The 28,000-nt window shown below is 39.8% G+C and overlaps 1 protein-coding gene across 7 annotated transcripts in view; it reads right to left on the bottom strand.

Annotated features, from left to right (window-relative positions):
• adgrb2 (adhesion G protein-coupled receptor B2) overlaps nucleotides 1–28,000 on the bottom strand; it is an 805,995-nt gene that overhangs the window by 127,787 nt on the left and 650,208 nt on the right. For all 7 annotated transcript variants that reach the window (XM_043717943.2, XM_087976927.1, XM_087976929.1 and 4 more), the window contains 2 exons: nucleotides 19,717–19,867; nucleotides 11,988–12,057 (listed from right to left, as the gene is read on the bottom strand). In XM_043717943.2, the coding sequence (XP_043573878.1) occupies nucleotides 11,988–12,057; nucleotides 19,717–19,867 (221 nt within the window). The remainder of the gene's footprint in view (nucleotides 1–11,987; nucleotides 12,058–19,716; nucleotides 19,868–28,000) is intronic.

Here is a 28,000-nt window from a genome sequence, read left to right as displayed (position 1 = left end):
TTATACTTACCCAAGTTTGTGGATGACTTAAATATATGTGAGAAGGCAAGCATTGAGGATGACCCAAAAGTCTGCAGAACAATATGGACAAGATAAATAAGTGAGCCAAAATTTGGCTGATGGAATATAATTTGGGGAAATGTGAGGTTATACACTTTGGCAGGAAGAGTAGAGGAGCTGAACATTATTTAAATGATGAAACAAAGCGACAGAACTGAGGGATTTGAGAGTCCTCATCATATTCACAAAAAGCTAGCACCCAATATCGAGTCAGAGAAGCAAATCATATAGTGATTTTAAAAGGAGTGGAGTATAAAGTAGTGAGGTATGCTGAAATAGTCAGACCACAACAGGAATATTTTGAACAGCTTTTACCCCCCTTATCTAATGAGTGATATGTTCACATTAAAGGCAGTCCACAGAAGGTTCATTAGGATGATACCAGATATGGAGGGACTGTCTTATTAGGATAGATTGAGTAGGTTTGGCTTGTACTCTTGGAATATAGACAAATTAGACACTGCCTTATTGAAACGTTCAAGGTGCTTAAACGTATCGACAAGGGAGATGTGGCTTCCCCTTGTGGGACAGTCCAGGACGAGAGGACACAATCGCAGACTAAGGGGTTGCTCATTCTTTGAATGTAAATTTGTGGATTTCTTTTACCTGAGAGGCTGTTGAGGCTGGGTCATTCAGTATATTTTAAGCTTGAGGTACACAGATTTTTGATCAGTAAGTGAATCAAAGGTAATGGGAAAAAGATGTTTAGGATTATCAGATCAGCCATGATTCCATTGAGTCTTGGTGCAGACCTGATGGGCTGCTCCTATGTCTTACATTCTTTTGGTTTACAACAATTGACAATGATTACACGGTCATCATTAGGCCAAATTTTTAATTCCAGATTTTTATTTAGTTCAAATTCCACTGTTTGTCATGGTGGGATTCAAATCTGCGTGCCCATATTTAGAGATTCACAGATGTTTACAACAAAGATACCATTCTGACAATCTCATTTTCCAGCTTTTGGCCCATAACCTTGGAGACTATAGCAACACAAGTGAATATCTAAATACTCCTTAATTATTGAGTTTCTGACCCAATCACACTTCCATGCAGTGAGCTCCAGACTCCCACCAGCCTCTGAGTGAAAAGAAAAGTTTCCCTCAACTCTCCTCTTAGCCTTCAAATACTTTTAATTAATCTATTCAGGCATGCTATGACACATCTCTGGAGCAGACGAGATTTGAATCTGGGCCTCTTGGCTCAGAGGTACACTGCACAACTACAGCCGTTCTTCTTAGATTTCTATTACTTACCTGTAATCTACAACACCTGGTCAATGACCTTCTACTATTGGAGAAAGTGTCTTTCTATCAATCGATCAATACCCCTCAATCTTTCAAGCACCTTTGGTGAATGGTTCAGAGTCAAATTCCCATTCACCTCAGACCACCAAAGAAAATGATAAAGAAGTATCTTAAGATAGAGGCAGCATCTTCTTCAGTCTCTTTTCAATCATTTTTCTAATTCATTGGTTGATCTTAGTGAACAATATGTTATTTAGCAGTGAAGGTGCCTAAAATTATCAATAATAATAAAGGTTGTTCTTTAAAATGTTGTACCTTTGAAACTATACATAATTAAGTGCGTTTTTTTGTGAACATTGATAAAGTCTCTCTTTGTAATTAAGTCGGAGAATTTTAACAAGATTTGGGAATGATAAATGACCAGCAAGGATATCTGATTGGAGTTCAGCAAAAGTAAGTAAGCGTTTTTATTTTCTAAAATGCACATTTCCTTGTTAAAGAAGGTAATTTGCCACTATTGATCTTTCTTTAAAAAAACTGTAAAGAAATATATCAACTTGTTAGTATCTCTTTGATTTCTTTCTCCCTCTGGTAATCAGCAACAATGAACATGCTATCATTAACCCAGAGTGCTTCAATGATTTTTCATTTCAGGGCTGTGTGTTAATTGAGGCCCTCGCGCTGTTATACCCAGTAATTTCTCCACAGAAGGTATGATCACTAAATCAGGTCATTTTGCTTGAGAAGACAATACTTCGTTGGAATGCTCCTTTCACAGTGAGTGCAACGAATTGACAGTACATATTTCTAAACCTCAGGAAGTAATAAAATAACTTTAAATGTCTCCAGTTGAAGGTATTTTGTTAAGAGATGCATTGTGCCAAACAATAATGTTGTAAAGTAGATTGGTCACAAATAAATAAGTGCTCTTTCTACAATGGCAACTGATTATTGGAGTAAATGACAATAATTCTTTACAATTAAGATATCTTAACGAAACCCAGGAAAGGCTTCCAAGTAAGCTTCACCATTAAACAAAATCTCATCACTGAGCATTTTCTAAGTTTTCCTTAAAAAATATGCCAATGACAAAACATACAACAAGAAGGCTGCATCTCTGGGGGGCTTCAAATGGTAAACACTGAACTAAGGAGTTCTACTGGGGAGAAAAGTCACTTTCAAAATGGATGAGTGAGGCACTCGCATTTTCAAAGTGGTATCAGATGAGAGAACATCACTACAGGTATTCCAAATTACTCAAATCATTAGACACACTGGAGACTTCAATTTTAAAAGGAGTCCCAGTAAGGTTAAACTTTATTCCTGTATTCTATTTTTGACTAATTAGTGTGATACTCTATAAATTGCAATGATTTCTTTTCATGCTCATACACTGTTACCTCTGGTGACCCCAAAAGTAAATCCATGGCCCACATCTGTTTCTCATCTTTGTGCTGCTCCTCAGACACATCACTTGAAGGCATAACATTGGTTTTTACATGTACCCTGACACCACCTAGGAAGGTCTTCTTCAACCCCTGCATTGTTGCTAAATTATCAATATGCTTTTCCAACATCCAGTATTGGGAGAGCAGAGACTTCCTTCAATTAAAAATTTGAAAAAGATTTGAAGCCCATTATTTGTGGACCCCACTCCAAATTTCTTTTCCCCAGCTACCTGCTTTGTCTCTCTACCGAGCAATGTTTTGAGATTAAGCCAGTCTGTCTGCAATCTTTCTGTCATACTTTAACGTGAGCAAGTGCGAGGTCTTGCACTTTGGCAAAAAGAATAAAAGCATAGACTACTTTCTAAATGGTGAGAAAATTAATAAAGCCAAAGCACAAAGGGATCTGGGAGTGCTAGTCGAGGATTCTCTAAAGGTAAACATGCAGGTTGAGTCCGTGATTAAGAAAGCGAATGCAATGTTGTCTCTTATCTCAAGAGGGTTGGAATATACAAGCAGAGATGTACTACTAAGACTTTATAAAGCTCTGGTTAGGCCCCATTTGGAGTACTGTGTCCAGTTTTGGTCCCCACACCTCAGGAAGGACATACTGGCACTGGAACGTGTCCAGCGGAGATTCACACGGATGATCCCTGGAATGACAGGTCTAACATATGAGGAACGGCTGAGGATACTGGGATTGTATTCGTTGGAGCTTAGAAGATTAAGGGGAGACTTAATAGAGGCGTACAAAATAATACATGGCTTGGAAAAGGTGGATGCTAGGAAATTGTTTCAGTTAAACGAGGAGACTAGGACCCGTGGACACAGCCTTAGAATTAGAGGGGGTCATTTCAGAACAGAAATGCAGAGACATTTCTTCAGCCAGAGAGTGGTGGGCCTGTGGAATTCATTGCCACGGAGTGCAGTGGAAGCCGGGACGCTAAATGTCTTCAAGGCCGAGATTGATAGATTCTTGTTGTCTAGAGGAATTAAGGGCTACGGGGAGAACGCTGGTAAGTGGAGCTGAAATGCGCATCAGCCATGATTGAATGGCGGAGTGGACTCGATGGGCCGAATGGGCTTACTTCCACTCCTATGTCTTATGGTCTTTATTCTGAAATGTACGTCCAACTTCACATCCACGCCATCACGAAAATCATTTTGATCCAGCTCCACTGAAATCACTTGATTTTGCTAATCTCAGCTAAACTGCTGCTGAATTTTCATTTATCCCTTCAGTACCTATAGACTCAATTATTCTGACATAGTTCTGGATAATTTCTCATCTTCTACCCTGCATAAATTTGAGATCACCCAAAACTCTGCTGCATACAACTTAATTGAATGTTTTCTTCCTTATCACTCCTGTGCTCCATGACCTGCACTGGCTCTCAGTCAAACAACTTCATGATTAATTCCAAACATCTCATCATTGATTTCAAATCCCTCTGAGACCCTTCCTATCATTGTAAACTCCTCCACCACAAATCACTCTGAGATATCTAGACTTCTCCAAATCTAGTATCTTGTGAAACACTTTGCTAATTGTTGCACTATTAGTGTAAATGCCTTCAAATAATTAGGTTTAAAAACCTTGAGTAGCCTCCCTACTGCTCTCTGCCACTCTATTTTGCTTTCTTCCTTTAAGACTCTCCTTGAAACATTCCTCTTTGATCAAGGTTTTGGTCATTTAGTCATAATTTCACTTTGTGGTAAGTGTCATACTTACCGCAACTTATATATGTTTTCTGGGGTAGAAGTAACCTGTACAAGAAGGACGGATTGCACCTAAATTGGAAGGAGACTAATATACTGGCAGGGAAATTTGCTAGAGCTGCTTGGGACCCAGGGAGATAGTGAGGAAAGAGATCAATCTGAGACTGGTACAGTTGAGAACAAAAGCGAGTTAAACAGTCAGAGCGGGCAGGGACAAGGGAGGACCAATAAATTAAACTACATTTATTTCAATGCAAGGGGCCTAACAAGGAAGGCAGATGAACTCAGGGCATGGTTAGGAACATGGGACTGGGATATCATAGCAATTACAGAAGCATGGCTCAGGGATGGGCAGGACTGGCAGCTTAATGTTCCAGGATACAAATGCCACAGGAAGGATAGAAAGGGAGGCAAGAGAGGAGGGGGAGTGGCATTTTTGATAAGGGATAGCATTACAGCTATTTGGTGGAACTGAGAAATAAGAAAGGGATGATCACCTTATTGGGATTGTATTATAGACCCCCCAATAGTCAGAGGGAAATTGAGAAACAAACTTGTAAGGAGATCTCAGCTGTCTGTAAGAATAATAGGGTAGTTATGGTAGGGGATTTTAACTTTCCAAACATAGACTGGGACTGCCGTAGTGTTAAAGGTTTAGATGGAGAGGAATTTCTTAAGTGCGTACAAGACGATTTTCTGATTCAGTATGTGGATGTACCCACCAGAGAAGGTGCAAAACTTGACCTACTCTTGGGAAATAAGGCAGGGCAGGTTATTGAGTTGTCAGTGGGGGAGCACTTTGGGGTCAGCGACCATAACTCTATTAGATTTTAAATAATGATGGAAAAGGATAGACCAGATCTAAAAGTTGAAGTTCTAAATTGGAGAAAGGCCAATTTTGAAGGCATTAGACAAAAATGTTCGAAAGCTGATTGGGGGCAGGTGTTCATAGGTAAAAGGACGGCTGGAAAATGGGAAGTCTTCAGAAATGAGATAACGAGAATCCAGAGAAAGTATATTTGTGTCACGGTGAAAGGGAAGGCTGGTAGGTATAGGGAATGCTGGGTGACTAAAGAAATTGAGGGTTTGGTTAAGAAAAAGAAGGAAGCGTATGTAAGGTATAGACAGGATAGATGGAGGGAATCCTTAGAAGAGTTTAAAGGAAGTAGGAATATACTTAAGAGGGAAATCAGGAGGGTAAAAAGGGGACATGAGATAGTTTTGGCAAATAGAATTAAGGAGAATCCAAAGAGTTTTTACAACTACATTAAGGACAAAAGGGTAACTAGGGAGTGAATAGGCCCCTCAAAGATTAGCAAGGCGGCCTTTGTGTGGAGCCGCAGAAAATGGGGGAGATACTAAATGAGTATTTTGCATCAGTATTTACTGTGGAAAAGGATATGGAAGATATAGAATGTAGGGAAATAGATGGTGACATCTTGAAAAATGTCCACATTACTGAGGAATAAATGCTAGATGTCTTGAAACGGGTAAAGATGGATAAATCCCCAGGATCTGATCAGGTGTACCCTAGAGCTCTGTGGGAAGCGAGAGAAGTGATTGCTGGGCCTCTTGCTGAGATATTTGTATCATCGATAGTCACAGGTGAGGTGCCGGAAGACTGGAGGTTGCCTAACATGGTGCCACTGTTTAAGAAGGGTGGTAAGGACAAGCCAGGGAACTATAGACCATTGAGCCTGACGTCGGTGGTGGGCAAGTTTTAGATTAGATTAGATTAGATTACTTACTGTGTGGAAACAGGCCCTTCGGCCCAACAAGTCCACACCGACCCACCGATGCACAACCCACCCATACCCCTATATTTACCCCTTCACCTAACACTACGGGCAATTTAGCATGGTCAATTCACATCTTTTGGACTGTGGGAGGAAACCGGAGCACCCGGAAGAAACGCACGCAGATACGGGGAGAATGTACAAACTCCACACAGTCAGTCACCAGAGGCGGGAATTGAACCCGGGTCTCTGGCGCTGTGAGGCAGCAGTGCTAACCACTGTGCCACCGTGCCACCCAGTTGTTGGAGGGAATCCTGAGGGACAGGATGTATATGTATTTGGAAAGGCAAGGACTGATTAGGGATAGTCAACATGGCTTTGTGCATGGGAAATCATGTCTCACAAACTTGATTGAGTTTTTTTAAGGAAGTAACAAAGAGGACTGATGAGGGCAGAGTGGTAGATGTGATCTACATGGACTTCAGTAAAGCGTTCGACAAGGTTCCCCATGGGAGGCTGGTTAGCAAGGTTAGATCTCACGGAATACAGGGAGAACTCACCATTTGGATACAGAACTGGCTCAAAGGTAGAAGACAGAGGGTGGTGGTGGAGGGTAGTTTTTCAGACTCGAAGTCTGTGACCAGTGGAATGCCACAAGGATTGGTGCTGGGTCCTCTACTTTTTGTCATTTACACGAATGATTTGGATGCGAGCATAAGAGGTACAGTTAGTAAGTTTGCAGATGACACCAAAATTGGAGGTGTAGTGGACAGCAAAGAGGGTTACCTCAGATTATAACAGGATCTTGACCAGATGAGCCAATGGGCTGAAAAGTGGCAGATGGAGTTTAATTCAGAATAATGCGAGGTGCTGCATTTTGGGAAAGCAAATCTTAGCAGGACTTATACACTTAATGGTAAGGTCCAAGGGAGTGTTGCTGAACAAAGAAACCTTGGAATGCAGGTTCATAGCTCCGTGAAAGTGGAGTCGCAGGTAGATAGGATAGTGAAGAAGGCGTTTGGTATGCTTTCCTTTATTGGTCAGAGTATTGAGTACAGGAGTTGGGAGGTCAGGTTGCGGCTGTAGAGGACAATGGTCAGGCCATTGTTGGAATATAACGTGCAATTCTGGTCTCCTTCCTATCAGAAAGATGTGAAACTTGAAAGGGTTTAGAGAAGATTTACAAGGATGTTGCCAGGGTTGGAAGATTTGAGCTATGGAGAGAGGCTGAACAGGCTGGGGCAGTTTTCCCTGGAGTGTTGGAGGCTGAGGGATGACCTTATAGAGGTTTACAAATTTATGAGGGGCATGGATAGGGTAAATAGGCAAAGTCTTTTCCCTGTGGTTGGAAAGTTCACAACTAGAGGGCATAGGTTTAGGGTGAGAGGGGAAAAATATAAAAAAGACCCACGGGGCAACATTTTCACACCGAAGGTGGTACGTGTATGGAATGAGCTGCCAGAGGAAGTGGTGGAGACTGGTTTAAGAGGCATTTGGATGGGTATATGAATAGGAAGGTTTCGGAGGGTTATGGGCTCGGGTGCTGGCAGGTGGGACGAGATTGGGTTGGGATATCTGGTCGGCCTAGGCGAGTTGGACTGAAGGGTCTGTTTCCATGCTGTACGTCTCTGTGACTCTACTTTGTTTTTTCATACTCCTCTGAAGAGCCTTGAGGCTATTCATTACACAAATGCAAGATGTTGTTGTACATTGGGAACTGAAACATTTTTCTATCTTGCAATGTCTCTTTATTAGTTATTTTGTGCATATTATCATTAAAAAGCATTTTTGAGAAGATCAGGTTAGTCTCTTAGTTGAAACTGTGATCTTGATCACTACAGAATGTGGTACAAAATCCCTGAAATGAACAAAGGATTTAGTCTGTTGTCCTAAATAGATCTCGAGGCCATTTCTTGCATAGTTTAATCCATTACATACTTATGAAGATGTATTTTTTATTTTTGTTTAAAGGATGGTGAATGGTGGTTCATTTGGAGTGCTGAACAGAATCCTGGATTTTTTTTACACTAAAAGGACACTGGAATATTTGAAAACAATACTTCTTGGAAATCACATGATTTAAGCTAACTACTTAGCCTTCTATCTGGAAGTTACACATCTGGGCTTATGGATTTTTTTAGATATTGTTTGGAATTCAATTGAGTTAGAGAAGCTTCCCAGCTCATCCTTCAATTTGAGAGAAAACGCTTTCAGAGAGTTCATTGTGCCACCTCAAAAGCTAATGCAGTTGTTCTGAAAAGTCTTTAAAATCTTGACATATCCTCAATGAATTACATTTAAAGGCCATATAAGTTACAACTGCGTGTTTAATGATACCTATCTACATGTGCCAAGATGCTGACTGAAAACCAGCTTTCATACCTTATGCTTTAGCCTATCAAGATCGAGCACTTATTGGCCAATTGTGGTTTTCAAAATTAATCCCTGCATAGGAAGTTCTTTTTCTCATTTATGTGTGAATGTGTGTTGAATTAATCAAAAGGGTAACATTTATGCATTCAATTTGTGTCAATCAGTTTTATATCTTGACTAAATAAATTTGGTTTTCACACAAGTGGGGCGGAATGGTGGCTAGGTGGTTAGCACTGCTGCCTCACAGCACCAGGGTCCCAGGTTCGATTCCAGCCTCGAGTGACTGTCTGTGTGTAGTTTGCACATTCTCCCCGTGTCTGCGTGGGTTTCCTCCGGGTGTTCCGGTTTCCTCCCACAGTCCAAAGATGTGCAGGTTAGATGAATTGGCCATGCTAAATTGCCCATTGTGTTAGGTACATTGGTCAGAGGGACATGGGTCTGGGTGGGTTGCTCTTCGGAGGGTCGGTGTGGACTTGTTGCGCTGAAGGGCCTGTTTCCACATTGTGGGGAATCTAATCTAATAAATTAGATCTCATTTTCATTATTAATGAGATACGGTTGATGGATTTTTCACTCCAAATCTAATAAAGTATGTAACTGTCATTTCAATAACTTGGGTAAAGCATTTAAGTTCACATTGCAAGTAGTGACAGTACAGGGAGTAAAGAGACAATTCAATTTTTCAACCTCAGTTCTAACAACACATTGCTTCCTTTCACAGAGGGATGTCATTTGCATGTCTGACATTATCATTTTGATGTTATCTGGAGTATCTGGTGAGAAAGCTCTCATATCACCACAATTCTGTTAACTAGTAAGTTAGTAAGATCTAAAGAAAGAATTAAGAAGAGTCAGGAAGAGACCTGAGAAATCCTTGGTGGATAGGATCAAAAAATAACCCTAAGGCTTTCTATCGTTATATGAGGAATAAAACAACGACGAGAGTAAGATTAGGGCCAATCAAAGAAAGTAGTGAGAAGTTGTGTGTGGAGTCAGAGGAGATCAGGGAAGCACTAAATGAATAATTTTCATCAGTATTAACACTAGAGAAAGGCAATGTTGTTGAGAGAATACTAAGATACAGTCTACTAGACTAGATAGGATTGAGGTTCACAAGGAAGAGAATACAAGGAATTGTTAGCAATTCTGGAAAGCATAAAAATAGATAAGTCCCCTGGGCTGGATGGGACTTATCCTAGGATTCTCTGGAAAGGCAGGGACGAGACTGCCAAGCCTTTGGCTTTGATCTTTATGTGGTCATTGTCTACAGGAATAATGCCAGAAGACTGAAGGATAGCAAATGTTCAAGAAGGGGAGTAGAGACAACCCTGGTAATTATAGACCAGTGAGTCTTACTTTGGTGGTGGGTAAAGTGTTGGATAAGGTTATAAGAGATCAGATTTATAATCATCTGAAGAGGAATAATTTGATTAGGGATAGTCAACATGGGTTTTGTGAAGCATAGGTCATGCCTCATAAACCTAATTGAGAAGGTAACTAAAGAGATGGATGACGGTAAAGCGGTTGATGTGGTCTACATGGATTTCAATAAGGTTTTTGATAAGGTTCCCCATGGTAGGCTATTGCACAAAATACAGAAGCATGGGATTGAGGGTGATTTGACAGTTTGGATCTGAAATTGGCTAGATGAAAGAAGATAAAGGGTGGTGGTTGATTGGAGATGTTCATACTGGAGTTCAGTTACTAATGGTGTACTGCAAGGATCTGATTTGGGTCCACTGCTGTTTGCCAATTTTATAAACGACCTGGAGGAGGGCAAAGAAAGATGGGTTAGTAAATTTGTGGATGACACTAAGGTCGAGAGAGTTTTGGATTTTGCAGAAGAATGTTGTAGGTTACAGAGGGATATAGATAAGCTGCAGAGCTAGGCTGACAGGTGGCAAATGGAGTTTAATGTGGGAAACTGTGAGGCAATTCACTTTGGAAGGAGTAACAGGAATGCAGAGTACTGGGCTAATTGTAAGATTCTTGGTAGTGTAGATGAGCAGAGTGATCTCGGTGTCCATGTACATAGATCCCTGAAAGTTGCCACCCAGGTTGATAGGGTTGTTAATAGGCATACGGTATGTTAGGTTTTATTGGTAGAGGGATTGAGTTTCGGAAACATGAGGTCATGCTGCAGCTGTACAAAACTCTGGTGTGGCTGCACTTGGAATATTGCGTACAGTTCTGGTCACCACATTACAGGAAGGATGTGGAAGCTTTGGAAGGGGTTCAGAGGAGATTTACTAGGACATTGCCTGGTATGGAGGGAAGGTCTTACAAGGAAAGATTCAGGGATTTGAGGCTGCTTTCGTTGGAGAGAAGAAGGTTGAGAGGTGACTTAATTGAGACGAATAAGATAATCAGATAAGATAAGGTGGACAGTGAGAGCCTTTTTCCTCGGACGGTGATGGCTAACATGAGAGGGCATATCTTTAAATTGAGGGGTGATAGATATTGGACAGATGTCAGATGTAATTTCTTTACTCAGAGTGGATTAGGTTCCCTAAAATATGGAAACAGGCCCTTCGGCCCAACAAGTCCACACCGACCCTCTGAAGAGCAACCTACCCAGACCTATTCCCCTAACTAATGCACCTAACACTATGGGCAATTTAGCATAGCCAATTCACCTAACCTGCACATCTTTGGACTGTGGGAGAAAACTGGAGCACCTGGAGGAAACACATGCAGACACAGGGAGAATGTGCAAACTCCACACAGACAGTTGAAAGTAGTAAGGGTGTGGAATGCATTCCCTAACAGTAGTAGACTCACCAACTTTAAGGGCATTTAAATGGTCATTGGCTGGTTATATGGATGAAAATGGAATTGTGTAGGGTAGATAGGCTTCAGATTGGTTTCATAATGTTCGATGTAATGTTGTATGTTCTATATTCTATGTAGTAAGGAGGCTAAAGTTAGAGGTAGAGAACACAGACTAATTAAAAGCTGAAGACCACTGGCTTCTTATACTGCAAATGCTGTTTTTTAAATAGCTTAACTCTCAGCTTCTAGTAACTATGGGAATAACTGGCACAAGTAAACAAGGTAAAACAACTCCAGTTGAAAAAATTACAAAATCAACATTTGAGTAGACCCTGTGATATTAGACTGACAATATTAAGTACAGTAGTCATTGCATTGCATCCTTTGTAATTTCAATCATTTTCTTAATAAAACAAATCACTATTGGATTTTGAGATTGTAGCTGGTATCTCCGAGCTGACTGACCACATTTAGTAGCTTAGAAGACTTTAGCAGTGTGTTATATTTCACTTAACTTGTTCGGAAGAAGTGACCTCAGTGATATGTTGGAATAAATAGTGTAATGGGAAGTCCTGGATTGTGTAGCTGTATCAAAGCAACTTTGCGAGGAGCACTTTTCTATGCATACTCACTAATTAGCTGTTCCGTATCCTTTAGCTTTTGTAAACCCAACGGAAATGGCCACAATCAGTGCGGGTAAACCTGAGGAGTAATGAAGCAAACATTTTTGAAGGACAGGTCTTCTAGTCCATGTGATAGCATTGTGTTTGAATACCACTGATAGCTGAATAACTTGTGCACAATTTTACAGCACCGTTCCAGAACAGAAAAAAAGGATGTTTACTTTTTATTCTGACAAAATGAATTTTAATTCTCCCAAGTGAAAACTAATGAAATTCCTAACAATGACCTGCCATATCCTTGACCAGATATTATATATACTGTCATGTCATTACATGATTAGCAATAAGAAAGCAAGTTAATACAAAAGATCTCATCTTGCAGATCTCATACATCATCTGAATCCCTTGAGTTAGTAAATCACATTCAATCTCACTGGGCCAATCCGATATATCTGATCCTACTATTTGAAGCAGCTGTATGTAATTCAATTAATGTGTGATTCATCTCCAATTTGATTGGGTGATGGAGTCATATTAGTCCTTTGTAAAAATGGAATGATATTTAATAGCAAAGTAAGACAATCATAACATTAGATACCTCGCCTATCAACACAGTTAATATTCATTGATTAAAGTAACCCAGAATGTTACATTTGGCATTGTTCAACAAAATATCTGCTGCACAAATATGTCAGCAAGGACAATTTGGAAACTAGATAAAGAATAATTATCCAGAACAAGATATGACCTATTCCAAGATAAAGGTCAGTTGCTCAGGCACAATAGTAAAACAAAAACAGCATTAAACAGTTAAAATTAAATAAAGTTTATCAGTAACTTCATCAAACTTGCAGGTATGCTGTTGTACAGATACACAATTAAAACACTGCCAAAACGACAAGAAGTTGAAGCCTTTTTTTTATCTTGCACTCATCATGAGCAGGTGTCAAGACACAGATTTGAACAATGGACACAATTTTACACAGCATGAGGGTTAGAGTTAGGGTTTGAGCTGAGATTAAGTTCTGCGGAAGCATCGCTGGAGCTGAAATGTTAACACTGTTTTTTCTCAACGGATGCAGCCAGACCTGCTGAATTTTTCCGGCAGTTTCTTTCTTTGTTTCAGATTTCCAGCATCTACAGTTGTCTGTTTTACTTAAATGAGAAAAATTTGCCAGATTATTGGGGTATCATTGACTTGGAGATGTAGAAAGAATAGTTACCTATCAATCTTAATTCTCAGACCAGATATGTAAACTTTGATTGGTCAGGGTGCTCTCATGGGGATACAGCAGTGGTTGACTGTCTCAACATCCTTTTTTTAATAAAAGGTGCAAAGCTTTGGCTCTTTTCTTTTGCCCACATTGTCCAACATTATAGTATCTCGCACGCACAAAAGCATCACACTGTGAGCCTGACTATTGATTTTAAATTGGTTTCCAGTGTAACTCTTTGTGCACTCCCACATCAAATGGGGATATATTTTTCTGAGCTTACAAGTACATGCTGATTGAGCAAAATTGGCATTCTGGCTACTGCCACTTGTCAAGGGGAGGTGTTGTTTGATATGGTCCACCAGTCATTGGGACATATGGTCTACATACCTGGCATTACACCAGCACTGAAACTCATACAATGCCTTTCTCGTTTGTGCGATAGACAAAACACCTTTGTTGCTTGATGACAGCATCTGTTAGTGGAGAAATCTATTTGAGGATTTACTGCACAGTAGTGGCATGAAATAGTTAGCTTCATCTGTTGCCAAAATTCTTGAGATTCCTTCTCATTCTGGGGTAATCTTAGAGAGACTAAGCATCACTTTGAGTGAACGGTAATAGGAGAGGCGCTTTCTGGAGTTTTTGTGATTTAAAATAAATTATTATTTGATCTGGATATATGTTATCATGTAAGATTGTTTTGATATGCTGCATCTCAGTTTCAAGTTTGCACAACAGACAAGCAGGAAGCCTCCAAATCAAGGAGGTGGCCATGGGCACCCAGATGAGCCCGAGCTACACCTGCCTCTTTGGTGGCCATATTGAAGAGTCCCTCTTCAGTACCTACATCGATGTCTGCATCGGTGCAGCATCCTGCACCCAGGCTGAACTGTAGCAGTTCATCGACTTCACCCACAACTTCCACCCCGCCCTCAAATTCACTTGGGGTGACAATCTTTGGCCTCCTCCATTGCCACAACGAACCACACTGCAAATTGGAGGAGCAACACCTCATCTCGACGCCTCCATCCCCTTCCTTGACCTCACCATTTCCATTTCCGGTGACAGTCCCAGACGAACATTTACGACAAACCTACAGACTCCCATAACTACCTGACTACATCTCCTCCCACCCACTATCCTGCAAAAACTCCATCCCATTCTCCCAATTCTTCCGCCTCCGTCACATCTGCTCAGACGAGGAGACATTCCACTCGTGAGAATCCCAGATATCCACCTTTTTCAAGCAATGTGCTTTTCGTCTCTCTGTCATCCAGACAGCCCTCTGCTGCACCGCCTCCATTCCCCGTTCCACTGCTCTAAATCCCCCTCCCAACACAATAAAAACAGAGTCCTCCTCGTCCTCATCTACCACCCCACCAATCCCGCATCCAATGCCTCATCCTTAAACATTTTCGTCAATTCCAAGTAGACCCCACCACCAAGATCATCTTCCCCTCTCCACCCCTCTCTGCCTTCAGCAAGGACCGTTCCCTTTGACAGTCTTCGGTTTTCACTACTCTCCCCACCAACCCCCCTGAACCCTCAGCTACCTTCCCCTGCAACCAGAAAAGATGCAAAACCTGCCAGCACGTCATCCCACTCACTTCCATCCAGGGCCCCAAACAGTCCTTCTACATGAGAGAGAGGTTCACCTGCTCTCTTCCAACCTAGTTTACTGCATCAGGTGCTCCCAATGTGGTCTTCTCTACATTGGGAAGATTGAATGCAAACTGAGGGAACAATTCACTAAGCATCTCAACCAAGCCCACAAGGGCCAACGGGACCTCCCAGTCACCACCCATTTTAATTCCCCTTCCCATTCCCTTTCCGATATGACAATCCTTGGCCTCCTCCATTGCCACAACGAACCAACTGCAAATTGGAGGAGCAACACCTCATCTTCCGCCTGGGCACTCTATAGCCGAAGGACTCAACATTGTGTTCTCCAATTTTAAATAACCTCCCTTCCCATCCCCGACTCCCTTCCCAGGCCCTCCTCCTGCCTTCCACTCCTCCCTACCACCAACTGGATTCATTCCTCCCATTGACCAAATGGGTTGCACCCTCTAACTGTCTTCACCTATCCTCATTTCATCATCCTGCTCCTACCACCCCCTTTACCTGCAGCTCCCCAACACCCATCCCGAGTCCTGAAGAAGGGTTACACCTGAAACATCGACTTGCTGTGTTCTTCCAGGCTCCTGCCTACCTGCTTTGGATTCCAGCATTTGCAGTTTTTTGTCTGTAATCAAGTTTGCACAGTGAGCAGACAGCTTGGGCTTTATTCACAAGGTTGATAATAAAATTGATCTTGTAGCACATGGGACTGTAGTTATCACAATGCGTATATTGACCAGCGAATGTTTTAGTAGATGGTAGTTACGATCATAGTGTCAGTCTTCTCAGTTAATACATCGAGGATAGAAAGTTTATTTGATTGGTCCATTCCATGGTAAATTTGAGCATAGGCTGGAGTTTATTTTCTGATGCAAAGAAATATACTCAGTCCAAATAGCCAAATAGAATAAGAATGGGAAATTCTGAAAGTTCAGTGTCCTCAGAGTGGTCAATGGAATATTTTAAAAGGTTAAAGTGATCTCAGAATGGTTATAAACCATATGCAAATGACATAAGTCTGTAGCTGATCTCTCCTGGCCTGGAATCTGAAATGTGTTGATGTTGAGGGAATTGGAGTGTTCACACAGGCTAAACTCAAAGACATGCTAACAGCCTAGACAGCTGAAAGTGATTTTTATGAGTATGAGACCCAGTTTGGATTATTTGCCATGTAATTTGTTAATTTAATAAAATACTGTTGAACAGTATTTTATACTGTATACAGTTGTATACAGTCTGATGTTGTCAATAACCACCATAAATAAACCAAGCTTAAATATCATTTGGGCTAGAATTTGAGAGCACTAACAACTGCTTATGGGACAGTTAGCATGGAAAATTCCACTACCACTGGATCCCTTTATAGTTTCAAGTGAAAGATTTTAAATTTTAGCTGGATTACAACAATTATATCAAGCATAACTGAAAACAAAAAAGTGCTGGAGGCGGCACAGTGGCTTAGTGGTTAACACTACTGCCTCACAACACCAGGGTCCCAGGTTCGATTCCAGCCTCGAGTGACTGTCTGTGTGGAGTTTGCACATTCTCCCTGTGTCTGCGTGGGTTTCCTCCGGGTGCTCCGGTTTCCTCCCACAGTCCAAAGATGTGCAGGTCAGGTGAATTGGCCATGCTAAATTGCCCGTAATGTTAGGTGCATTAGTCAGGGGTAAATGTAGGAGAAGGGGTCTGGGTGGGTTGCTCTTCGGAGGGTCGGTGTGGACTTGTTGGGCCGAATGGCCTGTTTCCACACTGTAGGGAATCTAATCTAATCACAGCAGACCAGGCAGCATGCATGGAGAGAAAGCAAGCTAATGTTTTGAGTCTCGATCAGAGCTCTGATGAAGAGTCATCTCGACTTGAAACGTTAGCTCTCTTTTTCTCCATGCATGCTGCCTGCCTACTGTGATCTCCAGCACGTTTTGTTTTCCGTACAAATTCCAGCATCTGCAGTAATTTGCTCCTATATAAAACATACTACTGGTCAGAAATTAACAATATCAGGTTTGTTGCATGTGAAGCAGCATCATTGAACACCTCATACCAAAGGCTTGTGAGTAAGAATAGATGATAATTCCGTACTGTGTCTAGGTAGTAATGCAGGGAGAAACTGAGAATTCAAAGAAATAATTAACAGCTGCATGAAGAAATAGTATGTTTCCAAACCTTTATTTTTAACAACTGAAGGCTGTCACATTTATGTCAGCTCACAATACTGATCCTCATGATCTACTTGTGTTCTTCAGTATCCAAGATAATTTAAAATGACAGTAATTTTCATAGCAATTAACTCGCACATGACAGTAAATATTTTATAGAAACAGCACAGATCAGAAGATTTTGGGCTGTGAATTTCTATCTACTATGTAATAGGTTGTCACAAAATGTTACATTTATATTATCCCAGCCTGATATCTATAAAAGCTCAAAGAATTCAGGCAGCAGTGTCAACAATGTTCAAATTAGCACAATGATAATGTCATAATATGATAGAGGGTGTTATCAAGATGAAAATGGAATTTCATCTCCACAAGAACTTGGTAATAGTCACTCGTATTAACACTAACATGGACAGACCAGTGAATGAGGCCAAAGAATGCAGACTGGGGACAACTGACAGAAAGGATTGTCAGCTTAGTTCAAGACACAAAAAGGTGTATGTGGGTAAAGGGTAATAATTCAAAGTAGCAGAAGATGCCCTACAAGGATATGTGCTGGAATCACTATTATTTGCAATTTATATTATGATATGGATCTTGGGGGTGGAGAGAAACATCAAATTACAGGAAAACGTTAATAAATTGCAGAATGTGCAAATAATTGGTAAATGAAGTTAAACACAGACTAGTGTCTGCTACTACATTTGGTCGAAAGAAATAGGAGTTCACTTATTATTTAGAAGTGAGATGGTATTGAAGAGTAAGGGAATCTTGGACAACAAATACACCTTTCATTAAAAATTGCATCACAGGTTAATAAGACCATTAAATAAATATTTTATTTCTGCAGGGCTAGAATTGAAAAGTAGTGAATAAAACTGGATCATTACCCATAGAGGAAATGTTTTCAGGGCTAAAGGAAAAATACAGGTGAGTAGCATTAAGTAAATTGCTTTTGTAAAGTGCCAGCATGGATATGATGGGCTGAATTACTTACTTCATACTGTAACAATTGTATCATTCCATTGCCTGTGCAAACCTGGATAGCCCGCATTTAAAGCAGTGAGTGCAGTTCTAGTTGTTCTATTATATAAAGTGAATAGAGGAACTAGAGAGAAGAATTACAAGGAAGATACCAGAAAATGTGTGCGAAGGAAAGGGTGAACAAGCTTGATCTCTTTTCTGTTGAACAAAGAACTGTGGGGGTGACACTACAGAGATATTTAAAATTCTTAAAGGTTTCAAGAGACTATTTTTAAATTTCTGGTAAAGAGTACAACTAGACACCATCAATGCAAGACAGTCACCAATAAATCCTACAGTGAATTGAGAAGAATTTTTTTTCACCCAAAAAAGTGAGAAAATGAAATTTTCAAACACATGAAATGGTTGAAGCAAAAATTACCAATGCTTGTAAGGAAGGATATACAGGCATATGACAAAGAAGGAAATAAAGGGTTATGATCATATGTTTAGATGAGGAAAAGTGGATGAAGGCTCATGTGAAGCACAAATGCCAACATGAACTGGACAAATTGAATCATCTGATTTTGTGATCTATATTCTATAACTAGTTTGTGGGACAGTTTACCAATTTTGCCACAAGTTCACAATATTAGTGGATTCAATTTTGCTGGTGCTGCCTTTATCATGAATGGTGCTTAAGGTGATACCAGTATTAACCATAAATTAAGGCTGTGCATACAACTGTGGATACAGACGGATTATTACTTAACTATATAAAAGACACTATTATAGAGTGAGAAGCATTTAATGCACTTAAATATGATTATTATTTACAACAGTATTTGTATTCTCAATATTATTTATAACTTTTAATGTTGTGAATAAATCTTAAACCTGAGTGAAAATTGACTGGTCTCCTTCACCAGCTGGTTGCCAGAAGTTTAACAATCAAGTTGTCTGTCCACTTGTAATTGTAGACAATTTTGTACTGATTTGATACAACTGTCTGGCTTACTGGGCTATGTCATACAGTTCTGGATCAGTGGTGCTGGAAGAGCACAGCAATTCAGGCAGCATCCGACGAGCAGCAAAATCGACATTTCGGGCAAAAGCCCTTCATCATACAGTTGTTCAGAGTCTAACATATTGTTATGGAAATAGAGTCATGTATGAGGCAGGCCAGGTGAGGAAAGCAATTGTTCTTTTCTGAAGGGAATTAGTAAATCAGATCAGTTTTAACAACAATCTGGTTATTTCATGGTCTGCATTTTATTCCAGATTATTTAATTAATTTTTAGAATCTATTGCCACAGGGAGTGACAAGTGAATTTAAACACAAACAGGGCTATGAACATAGAGTGAGTCAATGGTTTAGGTTTGGCTTGCTTTAAAAAAACACCTGATAGAGACATGTTCGATTCAATGACCTTTTTCTGTTCTGCAAACTTTAATGCTTTTTATTTGCATATGAATGTCATTGGATGAAAGACAGAATGATCACAAATCAATGACAAAAGCATTTGCAATGTTAAATCTCATATTGATGCCAGCATTAATGGCTCTTATTGAAGCATGAGTTTCGTTACTGAGTATACTAGAGCATCCCCTTGGGCCAAGAGAAAAATAATGCCGCACTGAGTGATTTTGATGATTTGATTACTAACAAGAAACACCCATGCATTTGATCAGAATAAAACCATTTGCTGTAAGTTTAGAATGTTAAAGTTCCTGTGAAAATCGAACATGATAAGCATTTTAATAATAAAGACAGTCACATACCCCAGCCAAGGCAGAGAAAGCGTTTCCTTATAAGCCTGGTCCTAATTTTTCCCAGAACAGCAAGATAGGATTGCCAGGCTTCTGTCAACACCCAACAGAAGGATGAGAGGAAAAAGAAATGCAGAAAAGCTGCTGTCATCATGCACACTCCCTGGAGAAAATCAGGAAAAAAATTTTAAGGAACATATTAAGGAGAGTGTGAAATGTCTCACAAAACCAACAAGAGTCTGGTGAGTTCTGAACAAAACAGATGGAAATAATCAACATTAATCTTTATCATACTTCACTGTAACACTAACATAAACTAATTTTGTTGGCTGATCACTATAATCTGCATATTTAGGTCAGTGCTCTGCAAGGTGAATTATGGTTACTCCCCTTCTAAAATACTTTGTTGTTTACTTGAACCAGATTGAACTAAATAAAATACGAATTACTTTGAATGTTATATATTGCACTTAAACAAATTAATGAGGGAAAACCTTCTCTGGTCCACATTATTAATGGAATCTTGACTTCATTTTTCAACGACTTTGTGATTTCAGAAGCAATGTCGAACAAAGCAATTTTCAACACAATTAAGAAATTGCTCGATATAGTGACCAGACAAATTGCTCTTCTGTGGTTTTTTGGATTAAATTAAAAATTTAAGATAGGTGGATTACACTGTCAATATTACAAACACAATTTCTGCAATAAAAAGAAAGAAAGCCAAAATTTCTCAAATTCAAAGGAACTGTGCTGCCAAATGAAGCAAAGTTTTATTTTAGGTCCAGCAGTATTTTGCTTTTGCTCTGCCCTCTATTTTGCCTGATAACCTGCCCAAAAACAAATGTAAAGGAACATAGAAACAGGAATAGACTATTTAGATCCTTGAGCCTGACCCAAGCTTCTTTCAAGAGGCTGACCACGAACATCTTGAACCCGAGCCCCAGCTATATTGATGGAGATCAGACAGAGGAGCTGAAAATAAAACAATCTATGTGTACGCAGGTTTAATTTGCTTCAAGTACCTTGCAGTTTCAGGCATTGAATCACTAAAGGGTTTGGATGACTAATACAATAGTCATACAGTCATAGAGATATACAGCATGGAAACAGACCCTTTGGTCCAACTCGTCCACGCTGACTAGATATCCCAACCTAATCTAGTCATATTTGCCAGAATTTGGCCCATATCCCTCTAATTCCTTCCTCTTCATATGCCCATCCAGATGCCTTTTAAATGTTGCAATTGTACCAGCCTCCACCACTTCCTCTGGCAGCTCATTCCATAGACGCACCATGCTCTGCGTGAAAAAGCTGCCCCTTAGTTCCCTTTTATATCTTTCCCCTCTCACCTAAACCTATGCCCTCTAGTTCTGGATTCCCCAACACAGGGGAACATACCTTGTCTATTTACCCTATCCATATTCCTCATGATTTTATAAATATCAATGAGGTCACCCCTCAGCCTTTGACAGTCCAGGGAAAACAGCCCTAGCCTATTCAGTCTCTCCCTATAGCTCAAATTCTGCAACCCTGGCAACATCTTTGTAAATCTTTTCTGAACCCTTTCAAGTTTCACAACATCCTTCCGATAGGAAGGAGACTAGAATTGTACCAACGTCCTGTACAGCCACAGCATGACCTCCCAACCCCTGTACTCAATACTCTGACTAATAAAGGAAAGCATACCAATCGCCTTCTCCACTATCCTATCTACCTGCGACCAAGGAGGTATCTATCTACCAAGGAGCTATGAACCTGTACTCCAAAGTCTCTTTGTTCAGTAACACTCCCTAGGACCTGACCATTAGATTAGATTAGATTCCCTACAGCATGGAAACAGGCCCTTCAGCCCAACCAGTCCACGCCGACCCTCCGAAGAGCAACCTACTCAGACCCATTTTCCCTCTGACTAATGCACCTAACACTATGGGCAATTTAGCATGGCCAATTCACCTGACCTGCACATCTTTTGAGCTGTGGGAGGAAACCGGAGCACCTGGAGGAAACTCACGCAGACACGGTGAGAATGTACAAACTCCACACAGACAGTCGCCCGAGGCTAGAATTGAACCTGGGACCCTGGTGCTGTGAGGCAGCAGCGTTAAGCACTGAGCCACTGTGCCACCCTTAGGTGTACAGGTCCTGCTAAGATTTACTTTCCTAAAATGCAGCACCTCGCATTTATCTAAATTAAACTCCATCTGCCATTTCTCAGCCCATTGGCTCATCTGATCAAGATCTCATTGTAATCTGAGGTAACCTTCTTCGCTGTCCACTACATCTCCAATTTTGGTGTCATCTGCAAACTTACTAACTATACCTCTTATGCTCACATCCAAATCATTTATATAAATGATAAAAAGTAGTGGACCCAGCATCGATCCGTGTGGCACTCCACCAGTCAAAGGCCTCCAGTCTGAAACACAACCCTCCACCACCACTCTCTGTCTTCTACCTTTGAGCCAGTTCTGCATTCAAGTGGCGAGTTCTCCCTGTATTCTATGAGATCTAACCTTGCTAACCAGTCTCCCATGGGGAACCTTGTCGAATGCCTTACTGAAGTCCATATAGATCATGTCCACCGCTCTGGCCTCATCAATCCTCTTTGTTACTTTTTCAAAATACTCAATCAAGTTCGTGAGACATGATTTCCCATGTACAAAGCCATGTTGACTATCCCTGATCAGTCCTTGTCTTTCCAAATATGTGCAAATCCTGTCCGTCAGGATTCCCTTCAACAACTTGCCCACCCACCACCGACATCAGGCTCACCGGTCTCTTGTTCCTTGGCTTGTCTTTACCACCTATTTTAAATAATGGTACTGCGTTTGCCAACCTCCTGTCTTCTGACACCTCACCTGTGACTATTGATGCCAGTTTGCAGTGAATTGAATTTTTTGTTAAACAGTGATTTGAACATAATCAAAAGTAAGAAATCAATTCTTTTATTAAAAGCTATCATTTAAATACATCCATCTGTCACAGCAGGGTTCATTGTGTTACGAACTGAGGGCCGACACCCCTCTGATAAGTAAAAGTGAAACATCCAGAGAAGCTCACCTCACCTCGTAATCGGATAAAAATAGTGTGAAACGTAGTGTAGCCTACTTCTTATCCCCAATCTGTTATAAAGGAGTGGGTAATGAAATGGAATCCCTTTACCAACTCGATAATTAACAAGTAACAATTTGTTTATCTAACTCCAGCAGTGAACAACTTAGCAGAGTTACTAACAAACCCTCTCTAACTCCCTATTCCCGAGTAAAACAAGATTCTAATAATATGCTGTTCCAATAACACAGATCTCACTTATACACTTTGAAGTAATAAGAAATCAATCATTAAAACTTAGTCTCTCAAAGTTCACACAGAAAGTGTCTTCCTGAACTTTCCGTCATCTTCCTCTGTCCGAAATGCCTTCTCAATTGTCTTCTGATGTCAGGAATTTCTTTCTTCTGGAATATTATGTAAACGTGCCATGGTACATGTTATAAATAGATGGTGCTTTTATTTTAAAGATACCGTGGAGATTTCTTGTGAGACCTCCATATTTATTTCTTAGATAACAGGTTTGCTCTCTCTTGAAATGTCATTTGGCTCACATCCCTCTGTTCAATTGCCCCTGTCTTTATATCTATACTGACACATTAATTTCTTAACAACCAGATTGGTTCAAGGTGGTCAACATCATCAGATTTAAATTTAATTGGCTTTCAATCTCTAAGTGCTTACTTTAAATTAATTGGCTAAATTTGAAAAGACTTGTTGTCATGGTAAAAATGCTGCTGGCTGTTTGATGCAAAATGTTTCAGTCTGTGCACCTGCACTTTAAATGCTGCTCAGACATCCATTTTAACTCAAAGAACCCAAAAAACACCATCTTTTAAAGGGACCACACATTTCCCCCATTTTACAATTTTACCATTTTTACACACTAACTTTGCAACAATTACAGTAGGAAAGTGGGCATATAAGTGTGATATGTTGGCATGAAGAGGCATAATATGAGAACTTATTTAATTCAGAATTCAACAGGCAGATTATGGTTCGTGAAATTTCTGAGGTGGCATGAACATAGTTGTTCAAAAATCTGTCATGATTCTGTGAAAACCACGAAGGAGTTGGCCAAGCCTATCTCTGCAATGGAACCAGCTATGTCGGGAGTACTGGATGCAGGCTTATGACCCTAACTAGGCTGTAATCCTAAAGGGTCCAGTGAAAACCAGAAACTCCAGAAGTGAGGTGATTAATCTGGGAATTGGGTCTCAGCAGTTATTTTTAAAGGGCTCCCAGGTCAACATAACACTATGAAATTCTGATCCATAATGTCACCATTACACAAACTCTGTTTCCGTTTAAATATGTACTGTGCAATTTTATATTTAAAAAAAAACTTGAAATAATTGGCTATTGGTTGAAGAATTTGTGGCAATTGTTTTGAGCAGGGTAGCTTGTGATGATATGCCTATAATACACAGCAAAACTGAAATTAGATACAATGATATCACCCAGTGCTTAGTGTTCATTAACTGGAAACACTGGGCTGGATATCCAAAGTGGGATAAGTAACCAACACACTGATGAATCCTGTGCCTGAAAAATATTGCTCTGGTGTGACTATTTTAAGTGTAACTTATCTGATTGGGTATTAGGTAACATTGGCAGTCAAGTAACATGGTGCTAAAGCAGGTGGCAACCTGCTAGCGGTTACTGATGCCTTGCTGAGGACAGCACGCAGCATAAATGGGCAGAGGATAAAGATGGTGCGAATTAGCCATGGAAACTAACTGAAGTACAGCACTCGATGCTGTGCATGTTACCTCTCAAATTACACAACCCACATGGAAACAAATGTCAATTTGAATATCGTGCCTTAACATGCGGCAGACTGTTTGCCTTTGTCTATAAAAAACACTGAAAATCCCATGCTGTTCCAGATATGGAGCTTAGAGAGCCATTAATCTGTGACAAGGGGAATCTCCCTTTCTTTCTTTACAGCGAGCCCTTTGAAAACTGCCAACTGTTGTTGTGGGTCAATGGGATTCAATGTTGTCCTCCAGAAAAGTTATTTTAAAATCAAACCTGAGTCTGTTACATTGCCAATAGCAAGTGAAAATCCAGTCTCATTTGATTAAACATTCAGCATATGCAGCAAGAAATAACAATAATTTAGAACATTAGCCTTCACTGTTTAAGAAAACAAGCACTTTCGAAGCAGCACTTACACATTATCAAAAAGGATACAAGCAATCTGAACCTGAGCAGCTTGTCAATTTAAGAAGATTACGCTATCGTTTATTTTCTAGAGTACTCGGTAACCACAATGTAACATCACATTTATACACCATACTCCAAACATTTTGGAGAAAAACAAACTCATTACTTCCCCACTTTGGCTCTTTAAAGCTAATGGTGAAGAAGGCTATCTGAATGGAATAAGTAATTTCAGGTGGCAGTAAAAAGCAGCAATGGAATTACATGGGTTGCGAATGGGACCACAAGCAATACCCACTTACATACAGTTCAAGAGTATTTAGAAATACTGGGCTTCTAGTTTATGATCCAAAACAAAAACAGAAGTTTCTGGAAATGCTCAGCAGGTCTGGCAGCATCTGTGAAGAGAAATCAGAGTTCACGTTTCAGGTTTGATGGCCTTTTCTCAGAACTGCTGAACTTTTCCAGCAACTTCTGTTTTTGTTTCTGATTTAAAACATCCACAGTTTTATTGTTTTTTCCCAGTTACTGCTATTGGCTGAATGAGTAGAAAATCTGTTTTAGTCCCAATTCCCTGGAGTTTCCTTAGATTGGAAACAGACTACGTTCTACATCGTATGTCAGCTGCATCTTTATTAGGTTGCAAAAGTAAAGCTGCAGGACCACATTTATTTCTGCTTGTTTTTAAATGTGAGAAATGAGCCACATTGTGTAAAAAAGCACTGATATTTGTGGTCTAGTTCTTTATTATTTAAGGTTAAACGCTCTTTTTCTGCAGGTTGAACATGACAAGCCTTTACCAGCATGTTTATTCTTCAAGGAGGGATGTGAGAGATACCGACAATAACTCTCCAACCAGTTTTTACTTATTCATGTAGAGAAACAACTAATCTCCACTTACTGTCACCAAGCATGTCTGAGTGTGAGGAATTGATGCTGTGCCATTTTACTGCTGTTCTAGCACTGCTGTGCTAATTCTAGCTCCCAAAGCAAGGCCAAAAGACAATAACTACAAAAGGTAAGAAAAGATCACTCCAGAATCTGGTCAAATTATTTTATCTGCAAACTAACAGATAACATTAGTTCTGTGCTTGTCCGGTTGAGTGTGACTGCTCTTGCCTAATTTGATTCCTATTTATCCAGTCAAAACTGGAGAACCTTCTGCAATAGCTTCTCTTTCTCCTTCTGCACCATCATCTCTGTTGCTTCACAGAAATTTCCATGCCTTCTTCGTTTTTCTCAACTACATGCCGCCCTTCAGTTACATCAACTGAAGCTCAACTTCAGACTCCATATTTACACTGATAACACCCATCTCTACCTCATGTTATAATCCTGAATAAGACTCTCAAATTTATGTTATGATCATTTTAGGACCCATAGAACGCAAGACCAGTGACATGGAATTTCCTATGTGGACAATCATACTCATGAGTGAGGGATTGCTGATGACTTTAAGTACTTTAAGACGACATTTAACTGTAGTATTTTAAATTCTATGTTTGTTTCTAAACTGAAACATTGCTTTAATTTTTTGGTTTCGTATCGTATTGGCAATACGTGGCTCATGGCTTGATTGGTCTGGAAATTTAAATAGAAAGTGGGCACATCTGTCTGCTGGCTATTTAACAGTTCTGACATTAACATGTTTCTGTTGGTTTTCTAAACTGTTTGAATTCCAAGGCTGTGTAATTTTCAGTGGGGATTCCAAGGGTCTGCAAATAAGATCTTGGAGTCTTATATGCAGGTATCACTGTTCATCTGTAGGCTTCCACCATAGTGTGATATCTGTGAGTCACTTCTTTGTAAACAGTCACTCCTATTAACTCAGATTTGTTCTGGTCTGTCATAGATGCAAAGATGGACTTTTTACTGTTCAAAGGATTCTTATGATATTTAGCTCCCTTAACATAAGAGTGAGACGTGGGTAATGTAGAAGGATTCAGCAGAAATTTATACAGATCTCGGTATCTGCATACATTATAATCACAGGCTTGGGTAGGTCTGGGCGAAAGCTAAACAATTCGAAGTAATCTGCAGCTTGTTTCGTTCATGTGCGCTATGTTGCAAGTGGACTCAGCATGAAGAAGACTGAATCTTTAAACCATCAGATTACATGCCATGATACGGTGATGCCACCTTGAGCACATCCCTCAAATGTACACTGTGTACTAATTGTGAGACATAACACAACGCATGCAGTGAGTATAATTAAACTGCAGAGAATTATGAACCTACTTTTTCTTATGTACCTTTCCTTTAAATGCTGTACAATATATCAACAAAACATTTTTTTCATAATCTTTTCATAAACTTGAACTAATCAAGTTACATTAAAGTTTTGTTTAAAAAACATCCTGACAAACTTGTATTTCTTTCTTGTACCATAAGTTTTAAACTTTTCTGGTGCAATTGCAAAACGATTTTTGAAGGCTTATTCTTAGCTGTTCTTAGATATTCCTAGAAATCCTTAGACGTACTTGGATAGTGATAAATAATACTGAACTCAATTCTATTAGATTCAGTATTATATCTTAGCTTTTAGCATAGCTGCACACTCATTCACTTAGAGTACTGCTTGTTAATTTATATTAATAAAATGGTAAAATTAATAAATTGTCTCTTTAAATTTTACTGTTAGAACTGGAATGAATCCTAATATCTTATGTAGTCAAGTGGGACAGTGTATTTTCTTAAGGGAAAAATCCCAGGCCCTTAAAATATCTGGAACATTTAAAGCATAGTTAGTGTTCATTAAAATTAAACAAGTCTTTTGGAGGATGGAAACTTTCTTCTGCTGTGAGCTGTTTATCTAAACCTTGTAAACCCAGAACTAGGTGTTTCTGGAACTGACTAACTTGAACTCAGCAGACACAAGTTATCAAGGAAATACTTCTGATCTAAGTTAGCTCTGAATAAGAGTTAAAAGCTACAGATCATTTCATTCCTATCCATTTTTATGTTTGAAAGACTGCATTGTTAGTGTTGGCAGTGCTATATTGCTTACCAACTACTAAACAGACTCATTAGAAGTTTTTCTAGCTATTCTGATTTTGTTATGAAAAGTAATACTGGCAGG

The sequence above is a fragment of the Chiloscyllium plagiosum genome, unplaced genomic scaffold (assembly GCF_037043375.1).
Source record: "Chiloscyllium plagiosum isolate Xiang-an unplaced genomic scaffold, Cpla_swu_hap1 HiC_scaffold_30, whole genome shotgun sequence".
NCBI classification, from domain to species: Eukaryota; Metazoa; Chordata; class Chondrichthyes; order Orectolobiformes; family Hemiscylliidae; genus Chiloscyllium; species Chiloscyllium plagiosum.
The sequence above is the reverse complement of the archived record's forward strand: the minus strand, read 5'-3'. Positions and strand labels throughout refer to the sequence as shown.